At 38.8% G+C, this 20,053-nt stretch overlaps 1 protein-coding gene across 9 annotated transcripts in view; it reads left to right on the top strand.

Moving 5' to 3' along the window:
* The window catches only part of KIF1B (kinesin family member 1B), a 192,930-nt gene that overhangs the window by 167,104 nt on the left and 5,773 nt on the right, over positions 1–20,053 (top strand). For all 9 annotated transcript variants that reach the window (XM_077151354.1, XM_077151351.1, XM_077151352.1 and 6 more), the window contains 10 exons: positions 2,766–2,880; positions 3,601–3,734; positions 4,260–4,321; positions 5,503–5,648; positions 5,838–6,077; positions 7,254–7,325; positions 16,303–16,424; positions 18,608–18,757; positions 19,108–19,300; positions 19,509–19,627. In XM_077151354.1, coding sequence (XP_077007469.1) covers positions 2,766–2,880; positions 3,601–3,734; positions 4,260–4,321; positions 5,503–5,648; positions 5,838–6,077; positions 7,254–7,325; positions 16,303–16,424; positions 18,608–18,757; positions 19,108–19,300; positions 19,509–19,627 — 1,353 coding nt within the window. The remainder of the gene's footprint in view (positions 1–2,765; positions 2,881–3,600; positions 3,735–4,259; positions 4,322–5,502; positions 5,649–5,837; positions 6,078–7,253; positions 7,326–16,302; positions 16,425–18,607; positions 18,758–19,107; positions 19,301–19,508; positions 19,628–20,053) is intronic.

Genomic DNA, 20,053 nt, shown 5'->3' with positions numbered 1-20,053 from the left:
GATAATAGAGACCAATTTGCTTATTAAATGGATAACTAAATCTTTGAGAAATATTTTTTTTATTTTTGAAGTATTTCTCTTTCTGCTGTTTCATCTGCTTAATCTCTTCTCAAATAGAAAACATACTGGTTCTTAGTAAAGGAAGTTTTCCCCTATCTCTCTCTTCATCTCATCTAATGAGAAAACTAAAGAAAGTGATACATAGCATATCATTTTAAATGTTAAATATATGGGTGTATGTGTGTGTGTACATATATATGGCTAGTAAAACTGACTTATTTAACTTTTGGCTGATATTATTGACACGAGTTTTACTCCATTCAGTTAACTTTTCAGAGATTCTCCTAATGGACTCTCTTTAGAGGATCCATCAGGTGTGATTATAGTGTAGGAAAGCAGTTTATAAATTTTTCTGGATTAACAAATTAAAGGTAATAGATTTTTCAAGATTGTTACCTTGAAACCTGTTTTTCTACTGATATTGTTCTTGTTTGGAACATCTTGAGAAATCTTTTTGGAATCATCTCCTAACCACCTTAAGAGCCATATAGGAAAGTATGTCTCAGGATTCAGCCCTGTTTTGATCAAACTTGATTCAGTTGATCTTTTTCATCAGTCTTGGTTCCGTTTCTTAAAAACACCTCTCGAGAGTTACTATCTTTTAAAGTATGACAAAAGAATGTGCTGTAACAATTCAAAGAAAAAAAAAAAAGTTTTTTCCCTATTCAAGAAGATTTTACTGGAGCCAAAAATTCATGCAGTCTTTATGTTTCTCAGGTTCTACCAGTGAAATTTTTTCTTTGGCATCAGTGTGAAAATTGAACCTGAAAACAGAAATATGAAGAGGCTTTCTTAAATTCAAAACATTTACCTTAATTGAAAGAGAGACCTGAAACCTAAATAGTGGCACTAGGAGGTCTAAAGTTTAGGTTTGGAACTTAATGAATCACAACTTACAGGCATCAGTGATAGGAATTTCTATAAAGCTTCACCAAAGTAATAAATGCCCTCACTCCCAGAAACGGGGTTCATTTCACTTCCATGTGGACATATCAGGGATCCAGCCTAATAGGGCAAACCCTATTGTAAATACATCAGCAAACATGAGGACACCGGATACTAGCACTCTCGGGGTGACAGAGTGCTCACTCAGGTAGGCTCTGTTAAAGTAGTGGATATCATCGCCAAGTATTAGAATTTGTCTTAAAAAAAATTAAAATGAAAATTTGGTCTAAACAGGGTTTTGTAGATATATAAAGGTATTCTCTGCTGAGCCCAAGAGATGTGGAATGGTTTTCCTTGTCCTTCATTAGAATTGTTATTTGGGTGACTTAACTGTATGTCTTTGCCTTAGTTGTCTCTGTATTCCTTTGATATCTTTGTAGAGAATTTCCTTTTATCCACCCTCAACAATTCAAAGACTAAGTATCAAGTGTCTCCCAAAAGACTTTTAGGTTTGTCTAGAAGCAGCTACAAAGTGCAATGACCAGCCTTCACACACTGGCACTTGGAAGATCTAGTGTGATCAAGGAATTCACTTTTTTTAGCAATTACTTTATCTGATAGTTTTTAGAGGAAGAAGCATGAGAATGGGTATGGGGTGAGGATATGCCAGCTGTCTGTCATAGGAAATCTAGGAAAGGCAGCAGTATTGAGTTGGCTGTTTTGGAAGGAGTAGGGAGGAATGTATTGGACAGGGAACAGAGTGTGCAGAAACTCTTTTTGGTTGAATCAGGTGAGCTCTATTACATCTGCAGAGAACTAGTGGTGAAGGAAAATGCCCTCCACAGGGTAGACTTAGTATCTTCCCTGACATTTGCCAATGAAATCTAAAGAGGGAACCCTGGGGTAGAGTTGGGAGTTAATTTATAACAGTGCCATTGAGCTCTCTATACTACTGCAGATGAGACTTGATAGACAGACAGATTTAATGTCAGCTAGGGTCTGTGGTGTTTTACCAGTAGAGAAAAAAAGGTAATAGAACAATTTGAAAAAACAGTTTATAGATGTCTGTTAATTAAGCTTCTAGTTGTTTAAATGTGATACTGATTTTCTAGTGGATTTTTTTTTTTTAACTTAGAAATGATTTTGTCTGGCTCTGGGTCTGAAATTGCCCTTTTTTGCTGAAACGTCAGCTAAGAATATAACCTCTTGTTGTTTTATTTAAACAAGCTCTCAATACTTCCAATTCCTCTACCATTTTCTGCCATTAATCCTTCCAGATAAGTTTTTGACTTTTCTGGGGTTCAGCAAACCTGGATCATATGCTGGTTAGTTCTCTCATGATAGGAAGACTGGAGCTTACAAATTATTTTATCTTTGCTTCCTGTTCTTATTATTGAATGACAGGACAGCTTTCTTAGCCTTTCTTTAAGCTTCTCCCCATACCTCACGTATCCCTTTCATCTTAATCTTTGTGATTGATTGCAGTATTTTTATTTTTTTAGGTAGAAGCAGGCTCGTGGGGAAAAAAAATTATCATAGTTAATTATTCCTTGATGGGGTGATTGGGAGGGGTGTGCTACGTTTTCCTTCTAAAAGATGAAGATTTTGCTTTGTTATTAGATTCAAAAAAATTTTTTTATTAGAGAAGTTGTAGGCTTCCAAGAAAAATCATACAGAAAATAGAGTTCCTACTGTTATTAGATTTTAATTAAATGAAAGCATGGGTTAGTGAAGAATTCTGTAGCATTATGATGACAATACCTGCACTAAGGTAACTTTAGCTTCTTTTGGATGACTCCCTGTTGTCTTTCTGACTTTAGGACCTTTTACCGTTTTGAGGCTGTTTGGGACAGCTCCCTACATAACTCTCTCCTTCTGAACCGAGTGACGCCCTATGGAGAAAAGATCTACATGACGTTGTCAGCCTACTTGGAGGTGAGGAACTTTTAGGATTTGAGTTACTGCAGAATAGGTAGAGAGGGCAGGTTACAGTGGGAAATGGTTAGGGAAGGTTTGACTTGTTTTGCCTTCCTTTCTTTGCTCCATATCCTTAAGATACTTGTTCTTATTATACCTTGCTAACTGTTCTGCTTATATAAGATTCTGTTCCTGATTCCTATTTAATCAAAGAGTCATGTGACTTTAGCTTTAGAAATCTTATTACCATTCTTGGAAGAATGTTTGATTTTAAGAAAACTTCATCTCTTGTTTTATAATTGTGGACAGAGCCTTTTAATGGTTAATATAAAGACTTGAAACCAGTCTATCTGAGTTCAATTCTTCTGCTGCCCCTACTGCCTCATGTTGTAAAAAGGGTTCATAATGATATTTACCTCAGAAGTTTGTTGAGAGGTCATATGATAAGTTTTAGAAAGAACATGGCACCATAATAAATGCAGTAACTACTAGCTGTTATTACCAAAAAAAAAAAAAAAAAAAATACACACACACACTTTAAAATTAATGCACCTGCAAGGAATACCACCTGAGCTTGCCTATTTTATCCACTGGAATTGCAGTTGAAATAATTGGTAAATCTGAAATCCTTCAGCCTCCATATCTCAGACTAGCTTTCTAGCCACATGTGGTGCACACACTCTGACCACGTGTTCTATGTCTGCATTTCCATCGGAGCTCATTCCTGTCTGCTTTCAGCTGGATCATTGCATTCAGCCAGCCGTCATCACCAAGGACGTTTGCATGGTCTTCTATTCCCGAGATGCCAAGATCTCTCCACCACGCTCCCTGCGCAGCCTCTTTGGCAGTGGCTACTCCAAGACACCAGACTCGTAAGTTTTGGAGACTAGTTTAGCTTCTGGTTTGTTTGCCCAGCACAGAATTAATTAGCAGTTTCTAGATATCCCTGGCTGGGATAATTTCAGAGTTAATTTATAATCTATAAGCCATTTTGGTAACTGATACCTAGGCTGCATTGACTTTCATGTTGGCATTTAATAAAGTATTAATGGATGGACAAATTACCACAGTGAGGAATACTACATTGTGAACAATTTTTCAGAGCTAAGTACTCTTTTAAATGTCATTATTATATTACTTCTAACAGAGTTGGTGGAATTTTCTTCTTTTTAAGATTCATCCTCTTGAGATGAGAGTGTTCAAAGATTGAGATGAAATCTGGCTCCTTCTAGGAAGAAGATAAATTTCTCAAGTTCAGAATATAAGAATTTTTGTAATTGTATTTGGGGGTGGGTTGCAGCCCCAAGGACCATGGTGTCTTCGTTAGAGAGAATTTAGGTTTTCCTGTTCTTGTACTGTAAGAAATTAAGCAACTGAATTTTTTTTTTTTTAAATAGCAATCGAGTCACTGGAATTTATGAACTCAGTTTATGCAAAATGGCAGACACAGGGAGTCCAGGTAAGTGCTTATGGACCAGTGACATGAGAGTTATCTGTTTGAGGTGGGTTGTGTCAAAAAATTGGGGAGTCTCCCTGTGTAGGACACATACAAAATCGTTTAGAAACTACATATATTTTAGGAGCTAGTTTATTTTTAATGGTAGTTGGTTTTAGGAGTTAACTTCTTCAAAGAGTTGTGACATATTTGGTTTATGACATGCAGTGCATTTACAGAAGTTGTGTTGAACAAAGTGTTGTTGGGCTATGGAATATTAGGAAAAGTTTGGGTGTGTTAGATTGAATTTGGCTTAGAAAACTTTATAACCATTTCCCACCCAACCTATCCCCAAGGGTAACTTATCAGTGTAACTTTAAAAATGTAGTAGAGCTAGAGTTTGAATTTCCTGTGCTCTAGAAAGATAAATTATTAAGTTGAATTTGTTTCTGAACTCTATTTGAACTGCTGTTCCTCCTCTAGCTGTATCAACTTAAGCAGCACTTTGCATTTCTATGTTTACATTGAAACATGGACAAAATTCTGGGTTTTTTTAAAACATTTAACTAAAGTGAGTTTGAGTCATTTTAGGGAACATTTATGGAAAAAAGATCAGGATCCTGCAGGTAAATTTAGATGAAAGGAAATGTTGAGTATGACTCCAACTCCTAATAGCAGCTAGTTCCTTGAGGAACTTTCTTTTAACTACCATTAATTCTTGTATTTAATATATAAAACCATTATAACATTTTAAAAGATAAATGGAAAATGAAGTTGAGCTAAAGCCATCTGTAATTTCTCATCCTAATTACTAAGTTTATGTGTGTAAGTGTGTGTGTATGTGTGTGTGAGTAGCTAAGTCTCGTCCCTTCCCACCTTTTCATACAGGTGTGTTTTTCTGTATTTGTATTCATAGTATATAGACTATTATCTCTATATTTTTGCTTAAAACAATCACATAAGCTTTCTCAAGTTGCATTGCAGTTTTCATAATTATCAAAAAACATACAACTCAGTTTTAAAAGATGTTCAGAGAGTTGCTTGGGGGTGAGGAAAGGGATAAGTTTTTATTAATAAACGAAATCTCATATATCTTGAGACCCAAGTGTCTTAGTTTGCCATGTATATGAATTATTAATTCATTTAAGCTAAAATTGGAATCGAATTTTTCTTGGGGGATATTAAAAGGTTTCCTCTAATCTTAGGCATGCAGAGGAGGAAAAGGAAAATCTTGGATACGTCAGTGGCATATGTACGGGGAGAAGAGAACCTAGCTGGCTGGCGGCCTCGTGGAGACAGCCTCATCCTTGAGCATCAGTGGGAGTTAGAGAAGCTGGAACTCCTCCATGAGGTATCCAAGGGCAGGAGATGCTTAAATATGAGAGCTTTCAGGAGAGAGTCCCAAATTATCCGCCTTACACCCATCTTCTTTGTGTGATCCTGGCTTTTCAGTTTTTGGTCACAATGAAAGCATATTTTGCTTGTAACACCTTTTTAATGAGGTTTGTGTTTTCTGAGGCAGTAGTGTTGGTCTTCTCAGGTGGAGAAAACCCGCCACTTCCTGCTGCTGCGTGAGAGGCTTGGTGACAGCATCCCCAAATCCCTGAGTGACTCATTGTCCCCCAGCCTCAGCAGTGGGACCCTCAGCACCTCCACCAGCATCTCCTCTCAGATCTCAACCACCACCTTTGAAAGTGCCATCACACCCAGTGAGAGCAGTGGCTACGACTCAGCAGACATTGAAAGTCTTGTGGATCGAGAGAAAGAGTTGGCTACCAAGGTGTGAATCCTTTCCTCTTGACTGAGCATTTTTCTACCCTAAGACTCTGTGAGCTAGTCTTTCAATTTATTCATTCTCAGCAGCATTCTTTGAAAGTCTCTGTGTCAAGGCCTATGCAGTTTAACTTTGTGGATATAGAAATAAATGAGACTCAATTCCTGTCTTTAACTACTAGAAGTACAGACAAGTGGGTGACAAACATATAATGGAAGTGTGTAAAGAATGCTATAGGAGACAGAAGAAAGGCCTACCTGACAGGGATCAGAAACAGGCTGCCCAGAGGTGGGAGGACCCCTACACTGAGCTTTGAAGGATGCACAGGAGGTAGCCAGTGGTCTCCTGTATGACTAGCATTAGGGAATGCACATGGGAGAATGATAGGAACTAGAGATGGAGAGATGGGCAAGGGCTAGATCTTGAAGGGTCTTGTTCACTATACTGAAGAGTTTGAATTGTATCCTGAGAGTAATTTGGTACCACTGAAATATTCTGAACAGGTATTTGTGTTTTAGAGGGATACCTCTGGCAACAGTATGGAGGATAGATTTAAGTTGAAGAAAAACATTGGAAGCAGGAGGACTCTTTATTGTGAGAAATGATGGTTTTTAAACTAAGGCAATAGTATGTGGGTTAAAGAGGAAAGGATAAATGTACTTCCTCGCACTTCTTGTTGATTTGGTGGGAGAGGGGTTATTGAAGGTGACTTCCAGGTGTTTAGTTGCTAGGCAACTGGCTGAAAAGAGAATATGAAATGAGAGGGTTTTTGCATTTGTTTTGTTTTATTCTGATAATCACATGGTCTTCTAGTTTATTTGGGAAAATATGTCATCCAGAAGTCTAAGATTAACATGCCCTTTGGTACCAGGGTGAATTGAGAATTAAAAGAATACTATTATTGCATTCTTCAGCACTTCCTAAACTGTGATGTTTACAACAACTCACTTTTGTGATTTTGAGAGTGGTTTTTTTATCCACTTATTTTATTGTCTTTGTTGGGCATATACCAGATTTTCCTTACTATATGCTTTGCTAGTTTCTAGAACTGTTTGGGTAAGTCATGAGTTTCATTGTAGGTCTTAGTTATGTTATTTTTCACCTCTTCCTTGACAAATGCCCTGGGCTTATTTAACCACTGAAATGACATATTCACCTTACACCTTTCTTTGTCTTTCCTAGTGCCTGCAACTTCTCACCCACACGTTCACCCGAGAGTTCACCCAGGTTCATGGCAGTGTCAGTGATTGCAAGGTAAGTGCCATGAGTCTGCATTTGTAGCCAGTATTCCTGGGCTGCTTTCTCCAGATTGGTTCAGATTACACCACTTTTAAGTGGCTTGAGATGGATGTATCCAAGTATTTGAGAATTTATGATGTCTGCTCTTGTATTTATTCTAATATTTCAAAGCCAGAACACTGACTTCCAAAGATACAAATACTCATATGAGACTCCTAGAGTGATTATCTGATGGGAAACACCTTGACCTTCTTTGTTTTTCCTCAGATATTCCAAACCTTGAATTACCGATTATATATGTAGAATGGAATGATCGTAAGTTAAGAATGATTGTGTTTGTTTATTGTTATATATATTTTTTGAATTAATAAAAAAAAGAGAAAAAAAAAGATATTCCAGATCTTCCCGTCTTGGGATCTTTGCACACTTACATTCCTTTGTCTATAATAATCTCCTCCCAGATTTTCTACTCAAACATTACCTGCTTAGATCAGCCTTCCTTAACCACCCTATATAAAGCTAACACTCCCTGATACTTTTTACCCACTTCCCTGCTTAATTTTTTTCCATAATGCTTATTACTATCTGATACTTTTAAAAAATTTATTTATTAATTTAAAAAAATTAAGAACAAACATAAACATTAACATATAATTTCATTCTGCATATATATTCAGTAATTCTCAATATCATCACATAGTTGCATGTTCATCATTTCTTAGAACATTTGCATCAATTCAGAAAAAGAAATAAAAAGATAACAGAAAAAGAAATAAAACAATAATAGAAAAAAAAGATTATACATATCATATCCCTTGCCCCTCACTTTCATTTATCACTAGCATTTCAAACTAAATTTATTTTAACATTTGTTCCCCCTATTATTTATTTTTATTCCGTATGTTCTACTTGTTTCTTGACAAGGTAGATAAAAGGAGCATCAGACACAAGGTTTTCATGATCACACAGTCACATTGTGACAGCTATATCATTATTCAATCATCCTCAAGAAACATGGCTACTGGAACACAGCTCTACATTTTCAGGCAGTTCCCTCCAGCCTCTCCATTACATCTAGAATAACAAGATGATATTTACTTAATGCATAAGAATAACCTTCAGGATAACCTCTCAACTCTGTTTGGAATCTCTCAGCCTTTGACACTTTGTCTCATTTCCCTCTTCCCCCTTTTGGTCGAGAAGGTTTCCTCAATCCCTTGATGCTAAGTCTCAGCTCATTCTAGGATGTCTGTCCCATGTTGCCAGGAAGGTCCACACCCCTGGTAGTCATGTCCCACGTAGATAGGGGGAGGGTGGTGAGTTTGCTTGCTGTGTTGGCTGGAGAGAGAGGCCACATCTGAGCAACAAAAGAGGCTCTCTTGGGGGTGACTCTTAGGCCTAAATTTTAAGTAGACTTAACCTATCCTTTGTGGGGTTAAGTTTCATATGAACAAACCCCAAGACTGGGGGCTCAGCCTATAGCTTTGGTTGTCCATACTGCTTGTGAGAATATCAAGAATTCTCCACTTGGGGAAGTTGCATTTCTCTCTGTTCTCACCATCCCCAAAGGGGGCTTTGTAAATACTTTTCCACTCACTGTTCGAATCACTCTGGGATTCATCGGAGCATCACTCTGGACAAACCAACAAAGTGTCATGTCCTACCTGAGATTCCAAGTACTTATGGTGTTCATTCAAACTTTCTACATAAGTTATATTAGGAAATGCACTAGTCAAAATATCAATTTTGTAACAAACATTTTTTGCTTTAGTCTCACACAGAAGGTGACATTTTAAAATATTAATTACCATCTATTTTCAGCACCCTGCAATAATGACATTCCTTTGTTCTTCCTCATGCAAAAACATTTTTAAAATTCATACATTTAGTCACTATTATTATAATACACTCTAGGCATTCCTAGATTATACCATCTCGATCTTTAACCTCTATCTTTCTTTCTGATTTCATTTATGTCCCCAGCCCTCCTCCCTCTATCATTCTCACATGCAGCTTCATTCAGTGTTTTAACATAATTGTATTACAGTTAGGTAATATTGTGCTGTCCATTTCTGAATTTTTGTATTCAGTCCTGTTGCACAGTCTGTATCCCTTCAGCTCCAATTACCCAATATCTTACCCTGTTTCTATTTCCTGATTGTCTCTGTTACCAATGAAATATTCCAAGTTTATTCACTAATATCAGTTCCTATCAGTGAGACCGTACAGTATTTGTCCTTTTGTTTTTGGCTAGTCTCACTCAGCATAATGTTCTCAAGGTCCATCCATGTTGTTACATACTTCATAAGTTTATTTTGTCTTAAAGCTGCATAATATTCCATCGTATGTGTATACCACAGTTTGTTTAGCCACTCATCTGTTGATGGAGATTTTGGCTGTTTCCATCTCTTTGCAATTGTAAATAATGCTGCTATAAACGTTGGTGTGCAAATGTCCATTTGTGTCTTTGCCCTTATGTCCTCTGAGTAGATACCTAGCAATGGTATTACTGGTTCATATGGCAGTTCTATATCCAACTTTTTGAAGAACTGCATAACTGCCTTCCACAGTAGTTGCAGCATTTGACATTCCCACCAACAGTGAATAAGTATGCCTCTTTCTCCACATCCTCTCCAGCACTTGTCATTTTTTGTTTTGTTGATGATGGCCATTCTGGTGGGTGTGAGATGATATCTCATTGTGGTTTTGATTTGCATTCTCTGATGGCCAGAGATGTTGAACATCTCTTCATGTGCCTTTTGGCCATTTGTATTTCCTCTTCTGAGAAGTGTCTGTTCAAGTCTTTTTCCCATTTTGTAATTGGATTGGCTGTCTTTTTGTTGTTGAGTTGAACAATCTCTTTATAAATTCTGGATACTAGACCTTTATCTGATACGTCATTTCCAAATATTGTCTCCCATTGTGTAGGCTGTCTTTTTACTTTCTTGATGAAGTTCTCTGATGCACAAAAGTGTTTAATTTTGAGGAGTTCCCATTTACTTCTTTCTTTCTTCAGTGCTCTTGCTTTGGGTGTAAGGTCTATAAAACCGCCTCCAGTGATAAGATTTATAAGATATTTCCCTACGTTTTCCTCTAACTGTTTTATGGCCTTAGACCTAATGTTTAGATCTTTGATCCATTTTGAGTTAACTTTTATATAGGGTGTGAGATACGGGTCCTCTTTCATTCTTTTGCATATGGGATATCCAGTTCTCTAGGTACCATTTATTGAAGAGACTGTCCTGTCCCAGGTGAGTTGGCTTGACTGCCTTATCAAAGATCAAATGTCCATAGATGAGAGGGTCTATATCTGAACACTCTATTCAATTCCATTGGTCAATACGTCTATCTTTATGCCAGTACCATGCTGTTTTGACCACTGTAGCTTCATAATACACCTTAAAGTCATGTAGCGTGAGACCTCTGACTTCATTTTTTTTCTCAGGATACTTTTAGCAATTCGGGGTACCCTGCCCTAAATAAATTTGGTTATTGATTTTTCTATTTCTGAAAAATAAGTTTTTGGGATTTTAATTGGTATTGCATTGAATCTGTAAATCAATTTAGGTAGAATTGAAATCTTAACTATATTTAGTCTTCCAATCCATGAACACGGTATGCCCTTCCATCTATTTAGGTCTTCTGTGATTTCTTTTAACAATTTATTGTAGTTTTCTTTGTATAGGTCTTTTGCCTCTTTAGTTATATTTATTCCTAAGTATTTTATTCTTTTGGTTGCAATTGTAAATAGATTTTTTTCTTGATTTCCCTCTCAGATTGTTCATTACTAGTGTATAAAAACACTACAGATTTTTGAGTGTTGATCTTGTAACCTGCCAAGTTGCTGTGCTCATTTGCTAGCTCTAGTAGTTTCGCTGTGGATTTTTCAGAGTTTTTGTCATATACTATCATATCATCTGCAAACAGTGAGAGTTTTACTTCTTCCTTTCCAATTTTGATACCTTGTATTTCTTTTTCTTGTCTGATTGCTCTGGCTAGAACTTCCAACACAATGTTGAATAACAGTGGTGATAGTGAACATCCTTGTCTGGTTCCTGATCTTAGGGGGAAAGTTTTCAGTTTTTCTCCATTGAGGATGATGTTAGCTGTGGATTTTTCATATATTCGCATTATCATTTTGAGGAAGTTCCCTTCTATTCCTATCCTTTGAAGTGTTTTCAACAGGAAAGGATATTGAATCTTGTCAGATGCCTTCTCTGCATCAATTGAGATGATCATGTGATTTTTCTGCTTTGATTTGTTGATATGGTGTATTACATTAATTGATTTTCTTATGTTGAACCATCCTTGCATAGCTGGGATGAATCCTACTTGGTCATGATGTATAATTCTTTTAATGTGTTGCTTGATTTGATTTGCTAGAATTTTGTTGAGGATTTTTGCAAATATTCATTGGAGAGATTGGTCTGTAGTTTTCTTTTTTTGTAATATCTTTGGTTTGGGTATGAGGGTGATGTTGGCTTCATCGAATGAATTGGGTAGCTTTCCCTCCTCTTCAGTTTTTTTGAATAGTTTGAGCAGAATTGGTACTAATTCTTTCTGGAATGTTTGGTAGAATTCACATATGAAGCCATCTGGTCCTGGACTTTTCTTTTTGGGAAGCTTTTTAATGACTGATTGAATTTCTTTACTTGTGATTGGTTTGTTGAGGTCATGTATTTCTTCTCGAGTCAAAGTTGGTTGTTCATGCCTTTCTAGGAAGTTGTCCATTTCATCTACACTGTTGTATTTATTAGCATAAAGTTGTTCATAGTATCCTGTTATTACCTCCTTTATTTCTGTGGGGTCAGTGGTTATGTCTCCTCTTCCATTTCTGATCTTATTTATTTGCATCCTCTCTCTTCTTCTTTTTGTCAGTCTTGCTAAGGGCCCATCAATTTTATTGATTTTCTCATAGAACCAACTTCTGGTTTTATTGATTTTCTCAGTTTCATTTATTTCTGCTCTAATCTTTGTTATTTCATTCCTTTTTTTTTTTTTTGCTTTGGGGTGAATTTGCTGTTCTTTCTCCAGTTCTTCCAAGAGGACAGTTAATTCCTGAATTTTTGCCCTTTCTTCTTTTTTGATATAGGCATTTAGGGTAATAACTTTCCCTCTTAGCACTGCCTTTGCTGCGTCCCATAAGTTCTGATATGTTGTGCTTTCATTTTCATTTGCCTCCAGATATTTACTGATTTCTCTAGTAATTTCTTCCTTGACCCACTGGTTGTTTAAGAGTGTGTTGTTGAGCCTCCACATATTTGTGAATTTTCTGGCACTCTGCCTATTATTGATTTCCAACTTCATTCCTCTATGATCTGAGAAAGTGTTTTGTATGATTTCAATCTTTTTAAACTTGTTGAGGCTTGCTTTGTGACCCAGCATATGGTCTATCTCTGAGAATGATCCATGAGCACTTGAGAAAAAGGTGTATCCTGCTTTTGTGGGGTGTAATGTCCTATAAATGTCTGTTAAGTCTAGCTCATTTATAGTAATATTCAGATTCTGTATTTCTTTATTGATCCTCTGTCTAGATGTTCTGTCCATTGATGAGAGTGGGGAATTGAAGTCTCCAACTATTATGGTAGATGTGTCTATTTCCCTTTTCAGTGTTTGCAGTTTTTGCCTCATGTATTTTGGAGCATTCTGGTTCGGTGCATAAATATTTATGATTGTTAGGTCTTCATGCTGAATTGTTCCTTTTATTAATACATAGTATCCTTCTTTGTCTCTTTTAACTGTTTTACATTTGAAGTCTAATTTGCTGGATATTAGTATAGCTACTCCTGCTCTTTTCTGGTTGTTATTTGCATGAAATATCTTTTCCCAACCTTTCATTTTCAACCTGTGTTTATCTTTGGGTCTAAGATGTGTTTCCTGTAGACAGCATATAGAAGGATCCTGTTTTTTAATCCATTCTGCCAGTCTATGTCTTTTGATTGGGGAGTTCAATCCATTAACATTTAGTGTTATTACTGTACGGGTAGTACTTTCTTCTACCATTTTGCCTTTTGGATTTTATATGTCATATCTAATTTTCCTTCCTTCTACACTCTTCTCCACACCTCTTTCTTTTGTGCTTTCATACCTGTCTCTAGTGCTCCTATTCTAGTTTGCTAGCTGCCAGAATGCAACACACCAGAGACGGATTGGCTTTTAATAAAAGTGGATTTATTTTGTTGGTTCTTCATAGGAAAGGCAGCTAACTTTCCACTGAGGTTCTTTCTTACGTGGAAGAGACAAGATGGTCTCTGCTGGTCTTCTCTCCAGGCCCCTGGGTTCCAACAACTTTCCCTGGGGTGACTTCTTTCTGCATCTCCAAAGGCCTGGGCTGAGCTGCTAGTGCTGAGATAAGGAATGCTGAGCTGCTTAGGCTCTGCTACATTGCTCTCTCTCATTTAAGTACCAGCCAATTAAGTCAAACGTCACTCATTGCAGCAGACACGCCTCCTAGCTGACTGCAGATGTAATTGGCAACAGATGAGGTTCACGTACCATTGGCTTATGTCCGCAGCAACAAGACTAGGTATGCTCACCTGGCCAAGTTGACAACTGAATCTAACTAACACAGCTCCCTTTAGTTTTTCTTGCAGAGCTGGTCTCTTGGTCACAAATTCTGTCAGTGATTTTTTGTCTGAAACTGTTTTAATTTCTCCCTCATTTTTGGAGGACAATTTTACTGGGTATAGAATTCTTGGTTGGCAGTTTTTCTCTTTTAGTAATTTAAATATATCATCCCACTGTCTTCTCGCCGCCATGGTTTCTGCTGAGAAATCTGCACATAGTCTTACTGGGTTTCCCTTGTATGTGATGGATTGCTTTTCTCTTGCTGCTTTCAAGATCCTCTCTTTCTCTTTGACCTCTGACATTCTGATTAGTAGGTGTCTTGGAGAACATCTATTTGGATTTATTTTCTTTTGGGTATGCTGCACTTCTTGGATCTGTAATTTAGATCTTTGGGAAATTTTTGGTGATAATTTCATCCATTAGTTTTTCTCCTCCTTTTCCCTCCTCTTCTCCTTCTAGGACACCCACAACACGTATATTTGTGCGCTTCATATTATCACTCAATTCCCTGAGTCCCTGCTCATATTTTTCCATTTTTTTCCCTATAGTTTCTTGTCGGATTTCAGATGTTCCATTCTCCAGTTCACGAATCCTCTCCTCTGTCTCTCGAAATCTACCATTGTAGGTTTCCATTGTTTTTTTTTATCTCTTCTACTGTGCCTTTCATTCCCATAAGTTCTGTGATTTGTTTGTTCAGACTTTCCATTTCTTCATTTTGTTCATTCCTAGCCTTCTTCATATCCTCCCTCAATTCATTGATTTGGTTTTTGATAAAGTTTTCCATGTCTTTTCATATATTCTGAATTAATTGTTTCAGCTCTTGTATCTTATTTGAACTATTGGTTTGTTCCTTTGACTGGGCCATATCTTCAATTTTCCTGGTGTGATTTGTTATTTTTTGCTGGCGTCTAGACATTTAATTACCTTAATTAGTTTATTCTTGAGATTGCTTTCACTTCTCTTGCCTAGGAGTTTCTTGCTGGATGAATTTGTTGTCTATCTGTTCTTTGACATTCAGTTCAGCTTTTTCTGGACCTCTAGCTTAGGTTTTGTTTAACATAGGAGAATTTTTTGGTTCTTGTTTTCTTGTTTCTTGCCCTGCTTGAATGGTGCCTTCCCCCCGCCACAACCTTAGGAGGGTCTACGTAGGTGTTATAGACTCCAGACGGGTTTTCCCAGACTAAACTGGCCTCCTATCAGGGGGAAGGAGTCACCTGCGTCAGTTTTCCCTGAGGTGAGATCCAGCAGGTTAAAAATCTTTCCTGTGAAGTCTCTGGGCTCTGTTTTTCTTATCCTGCCCAGTATGTGGCGCATGTCTGCCTTCAGGTCCCATCAGCATAAAGCATAAGATGATGCGGCACCTTTAACTTTGGCAGACTCTCCCTGCTAGGGGCGTGGTGGAGACAGAGGAGAGGTTGTAGGCTGGTTTTAATGGTTTCAAAGTGCCAAGCCCTGGGGTCTGAATTCCTTGAGGGAGGGATTCCACTTGAGTTGGGCTTCACCCCTCCCCTGAGGAAGGCACAAGAGGGAGACAAGCCCTGAATGCTGCCCGTTTCTGCCTGTGCCTGGGGCAGTTGCAGCCTGAGAAGTCCTGCTGCTGAATCTAGAGGCAGCCAAGCCTCTGTAGAAACACAGCCACAAAAACCTCCGTTTCCTCCCCTTTCCTCTTTTCCCATTAGCCCAATGAGGGACCTCAGCTTTGACCAGGTTCACCTGAGCTGGGGGCCTATTTTTAGTAGTCAGAATTTGTTAATTAATTTCACAATTGGCGTTTGTTTGGGCTCAGCCCCTGCTACTGGTAAAGTCTCTTTCCTTTCCCCTCTGGGAAGCCGCCTGTGGGGGAGAGGCGCCAGCTGCCGCGGCTTGGGGAACTCACGGTTCTGGGGAGGCTTGCACCTGGTCCAACTGGTCCAGACTGGGGTATGCTGTGTGTCTTGTCACTGATGTGGCTCTGGGAACTGTTCTGTACTGTTTCTGGTTATTTTAGTAGTTGTTCTGGAGGACGAACTAAAACGTGCACATTGCTAAATCGCCATCTTGGCCACACATCTATCTGATACTTTTTTTTAAGTGTTTGTTGATTGATTTATTGCCTGCCTTCCTTACTAGAATGTAAGCCCCAGGAAGGCAGGGCCTCTGCCATATTCTTAGAATAGTGCCTGGCACATAGTAGATGCCCAGCTCATGTACATGGAGTTATTTAGTTAGTGTATGGAACCAGTAGCAATACAAAGAGCCAGTCTTGCCTCTGTTATAAATGTCTTAATTCCCAACGTGGCCCTCAGGTCGTAAAATATTAGTAAGCTTGTTTCCTGAATGACTTTTACGTATATTTAAGCTAGGTCATTGGTTTTCAAAAGCTCCTTATTGCAAAAGCAGCTTTTTTTCATCTGAAGCTCACTTGCTGTGTTCCATTTGTTTCTAGTTGTCTGATATCTCTCCAATTGGACGGGATCCTTCTGTGTCAAGTTTCAGCAGTGCTACCCTCACCCCCTCTTCCACATGCCCTTCTCTGGTAGACTCTAGGAGCAGCTCTTTGGATCAGAAGTAAGTACTCATATCTCACTGAGAGAAGCTGACCCAAGAATCATGGAAAACGTAAACCTTCTTACAGTTCATGGTTCTCAGATGAGGGCAGCAACCGCCCCTGAGGCAGCATTTGGAAATGGTGTGGGGGCCTTTTGGATATTACAGTGACTAGAAAGTTGCTACCAACATTAAGGGTAGAGGCAGGGCTGCCAAAATCCTGTAATCTGTATGATAATCACACACAGTGAAGAACTGATCCACCCAAAATGCCACTGGCACCCCCTGGAGAAATACTGCACAGCAGCTGGGATTCATTTTCTATCATTTAATATCATGTCTTACTAAATTTCTGTATCCAGTCCTTGATTCCTCCTTTTCTTAACCCTTTTGGCTTATTTTGTTCTGCTAGTCCCCCAAATGTAATATCAGATGCAAGAAGCCCTATCTCAGAAAAAATATTTTGAAATTACTTTAGAAAAAATATTTTGATGATACCATGTATGTGTATGTGTATATATATATGTAAGAAAATAAAAGACAAACCTAACTTAGGTTTCTTTGCAGTGCACACTCAAACTCCATCACCCCTATCTTCATTCATTATGAATGATAGGTAGGTTTTGATAGGTAGGTAGCTCTCTGTAACTGCATTGACACTGACACAGTCACCGATGGCTGGAGAAAAATACACAACCAGATAATTTCATTAAATTTGGGATGCCTTCAATTTAAGACATTATTTTATGTGCCACTAAGAAAGAAAACACACCACCAACTAAAATGTGATATGCCATCAGTTTTTTGATATAAGTTGTGCCCCAATTTAAGAAATGGTAGAGTATGAAAAAATTTAGAATCTGTACAATACAGTTAATTAGGCTAAGTAAGCTACTTAACAAAGACACTTAAGGATACTGTAGCACGAAAACCAGGAATGAGGCCACAGGCCTCCAGGAACGTTCTGCAAAGTTAGAACAGGCTGAGACTAAGGATCCGCAGTTTCGGGAAGCAGGTTTTATTAGCTCGTGCCCACGAGGGCCCAGCTGAGTCACCTCAAAAGTCTGAGCCCCGAACAAAAGGCAACCTTAGCTTTTATAGACTCTTTGACATGTTAAAGACAAGGTACACAATTGCTGATTTAAGTTGAGAATGGCCCAGAGCTGAACCGTTGAGGGGCCTGCACCCCAGGAATGTCTTCTTTTGCCTACATACATCTTTACCAGTTCCTGAAGGCTGGGGGAGGGGGTTTCCATACCAGGAAATGTGCCTTATCTCGCTTGCCTGCAAGGAGAGGGGGGTTGGGGATTTTTCACAGAGAGCACAGCTAAACCAGAAAGATGGAAAGGCCTGCCTGCTACAATACAGAGCAATTTAATTTTTTTCTATGAATCTTGCAAAGTTAGTAGTGCAGCTCTACTCCATGTGGTCCTTCTGGAATCTAGGCTCTTCCCATTTGTGTTCGTTAGAATCACCTGGAGGGTGTGAAAACAAATGACTGGGCCCCACCTCAGAGTTTCTGATTCAGTAGGTCTGGGTGAGGCCTGAGAATTTAAATATCTAACAGGTTCTTAGATGAAGCCAGTGCTGCTGGATGGAGACACTTTGAGACCTCTGGCTTAGGTATGGCCATATGACTCAATTCTCACTAGATGATTGTAGCAAAGGCAGCCTGTGCCACTTTGGGATCTGGGTGCTACCACACCAGGCATCTGCTTCTCTGAATACTCGTCCCCTTCCTGTGAGCTAGAAGGACTCTTGACCCAGTCTGACCATGCAGATGAGGACAGTGACTTTAGGCAGTGATTTGGAGCCCTCTGTTATTTGGAGGTTTAAAAAAAGTTACTCCCCACCTTTAAGGTGCTTCCTGATCATGCAAATTTATAATAAAAACAGACAGGGATGCGGTTCATATTCCTGTTGAAAGGGCTATTAGAAATAGGAAGAGAGGCTATGAGATTTGGTGGTCATCAGTTATCAATTTCCTTTTGTAACTTCTAAAGGATGACGCCAATTGAATTCAGAATTAACTTTCTGAAACCAGTTTCTATTCTCAGCTGAGCGTGCTCAAACTGATGTTTGCAAAGCCCTCGGGTGTTCAAGAGAGAGGTAATATGTTCCTCCTGGTAAAATGGTTGTACCCAAGAGGCATAGACCTAACTGAAGCTCTCTTACCCTTTCTTCCTAATCTTTCTCTTTTAAAGGACCCCAGAAGCCAATTCCCGAGCTTCTAGTCCCTGCCAAGAATTTGAACAGTTTCAGATTGTACCAGCTGTGGAAACACCCTATTTGGCCCGAGCAGGAAAAAATGAATTTCTCAATCTTGTTCCAGATATTGAAGAAATTAGAGCAGGGTGAGTACTATATTGACCAGGGATGCTGCGTATAAAAGATAAATTAGCAAGAATCATTCACATCCAGCTTGTATAAGTGTGGTCCCTGTTACAGTCTGGTATAAACTGAAATGAAAGTGGAAAAACTGGCTGTCTTTCTGCTCCAGTTATATCTTGTAATGCCATCTCCACCCTAGCATTAACATGCCGCTGTATTACTTGACAGATAGGGTTCTAGGCAAAGTAAATCATTTACTTGTTTTATAGAATCCAGGAACTTAGCCTAGGTAAGGCATAATTTTGATAGTCCTCGGCTCATGATCATTATCATTTTGTGAGGAACTTATATCTTTTGCTAATGTCCTTTTTAGCTCAGTGGTCTCTAAGAAAGGATACCTACATTTCAAGGAGCCACTTTCCAGCAGTTGGGCTAAACATTTTGTCGTGGTCCGTCGCCCTTATGTCTTCATCTATAACAATGACAAAGACCCAGTGGAGCGTGGAATTATTAACTTGTCCACAGCACAGGTGGAGTACAGTGAGGACCAGCAGGCCATGGTGAAGGTCAGTCCTGCCCTTTTTTGTTTGTCATTGCCACACATGCACTTACCTTTTGAGTTTTTGAACCCTTTTTTGTGTGTTATGGAATCATCTTTCTGTCTGGCCTCCTTGAACTTCCAGTGGGAAGTGCTGTATGCCCTGTGACTATGGCAAAGGAGTTCATATTGCTCCTTATATGTAGTGACTTTCTCTTTACCTGGGTCTCTTTTAGACACCTAATACCTTTGCTGTGTGCACAAAGCACCGTGGGGTCCTTCTGCAGGCTCTCAATGACAAAGATATGAACGACTGGTTATATGCCTTTAACCCACTCCTTGCTGGTACAATACGGTAAGAAGTTGTTGCTGTGTTTCCTTCTCTCCTTGGCTTTTGGTCCCAGGGACATCAACATGAACAGGAAAGGAATCATTGTAATCAACAGACTTAAATAGAGGAAGGACAGGAGCGTGTGGTTGGAGGGAGGTAATCGGGCCTCTGCCTTTCAAAATGTATCATCTTGTGTCCTGAACTATTCAGGAAACTCTGGAAACATTTGCACCAGATTAATCTCTTTCCTTATCTATTTTGTTCTTAAGATGTCTGCAGCAGACCATGCTACAACAACAACTACAAAAAATAAGATGTCTGCAGCAGGCTGCTGGGAGACTAAGTAGAGGGAAGATTGTGCACACATCTTAATGGTCCCCCAGTATTCAGCCCTGAGAGATCCTCTGTGGGGTTTATGCCCAGGGTGGGGGAGAGCACAGCATAGGTTTG

Source organism: Tamandua tetradactyla, chromosome 2 (assembly GCF_023851605.1).
Source record: "Tamandua tetradactyla isolate mTamTet1 chromosome 2, mTamTet1.pri, whole genome shotgun sequence".
Classification (NCBI taxonomy): Eukaryota; Metazoa; Chordata; class Mammalia; order Pilosa; family Myrmecophagidae; genus Tamandua; species Tamandua tetradactyla.
The sequence above is the reverse complement of the archived record's forward strand: the minus strand, read 5'-3'. Positions and strand labels throughout refer to the sequence as shown.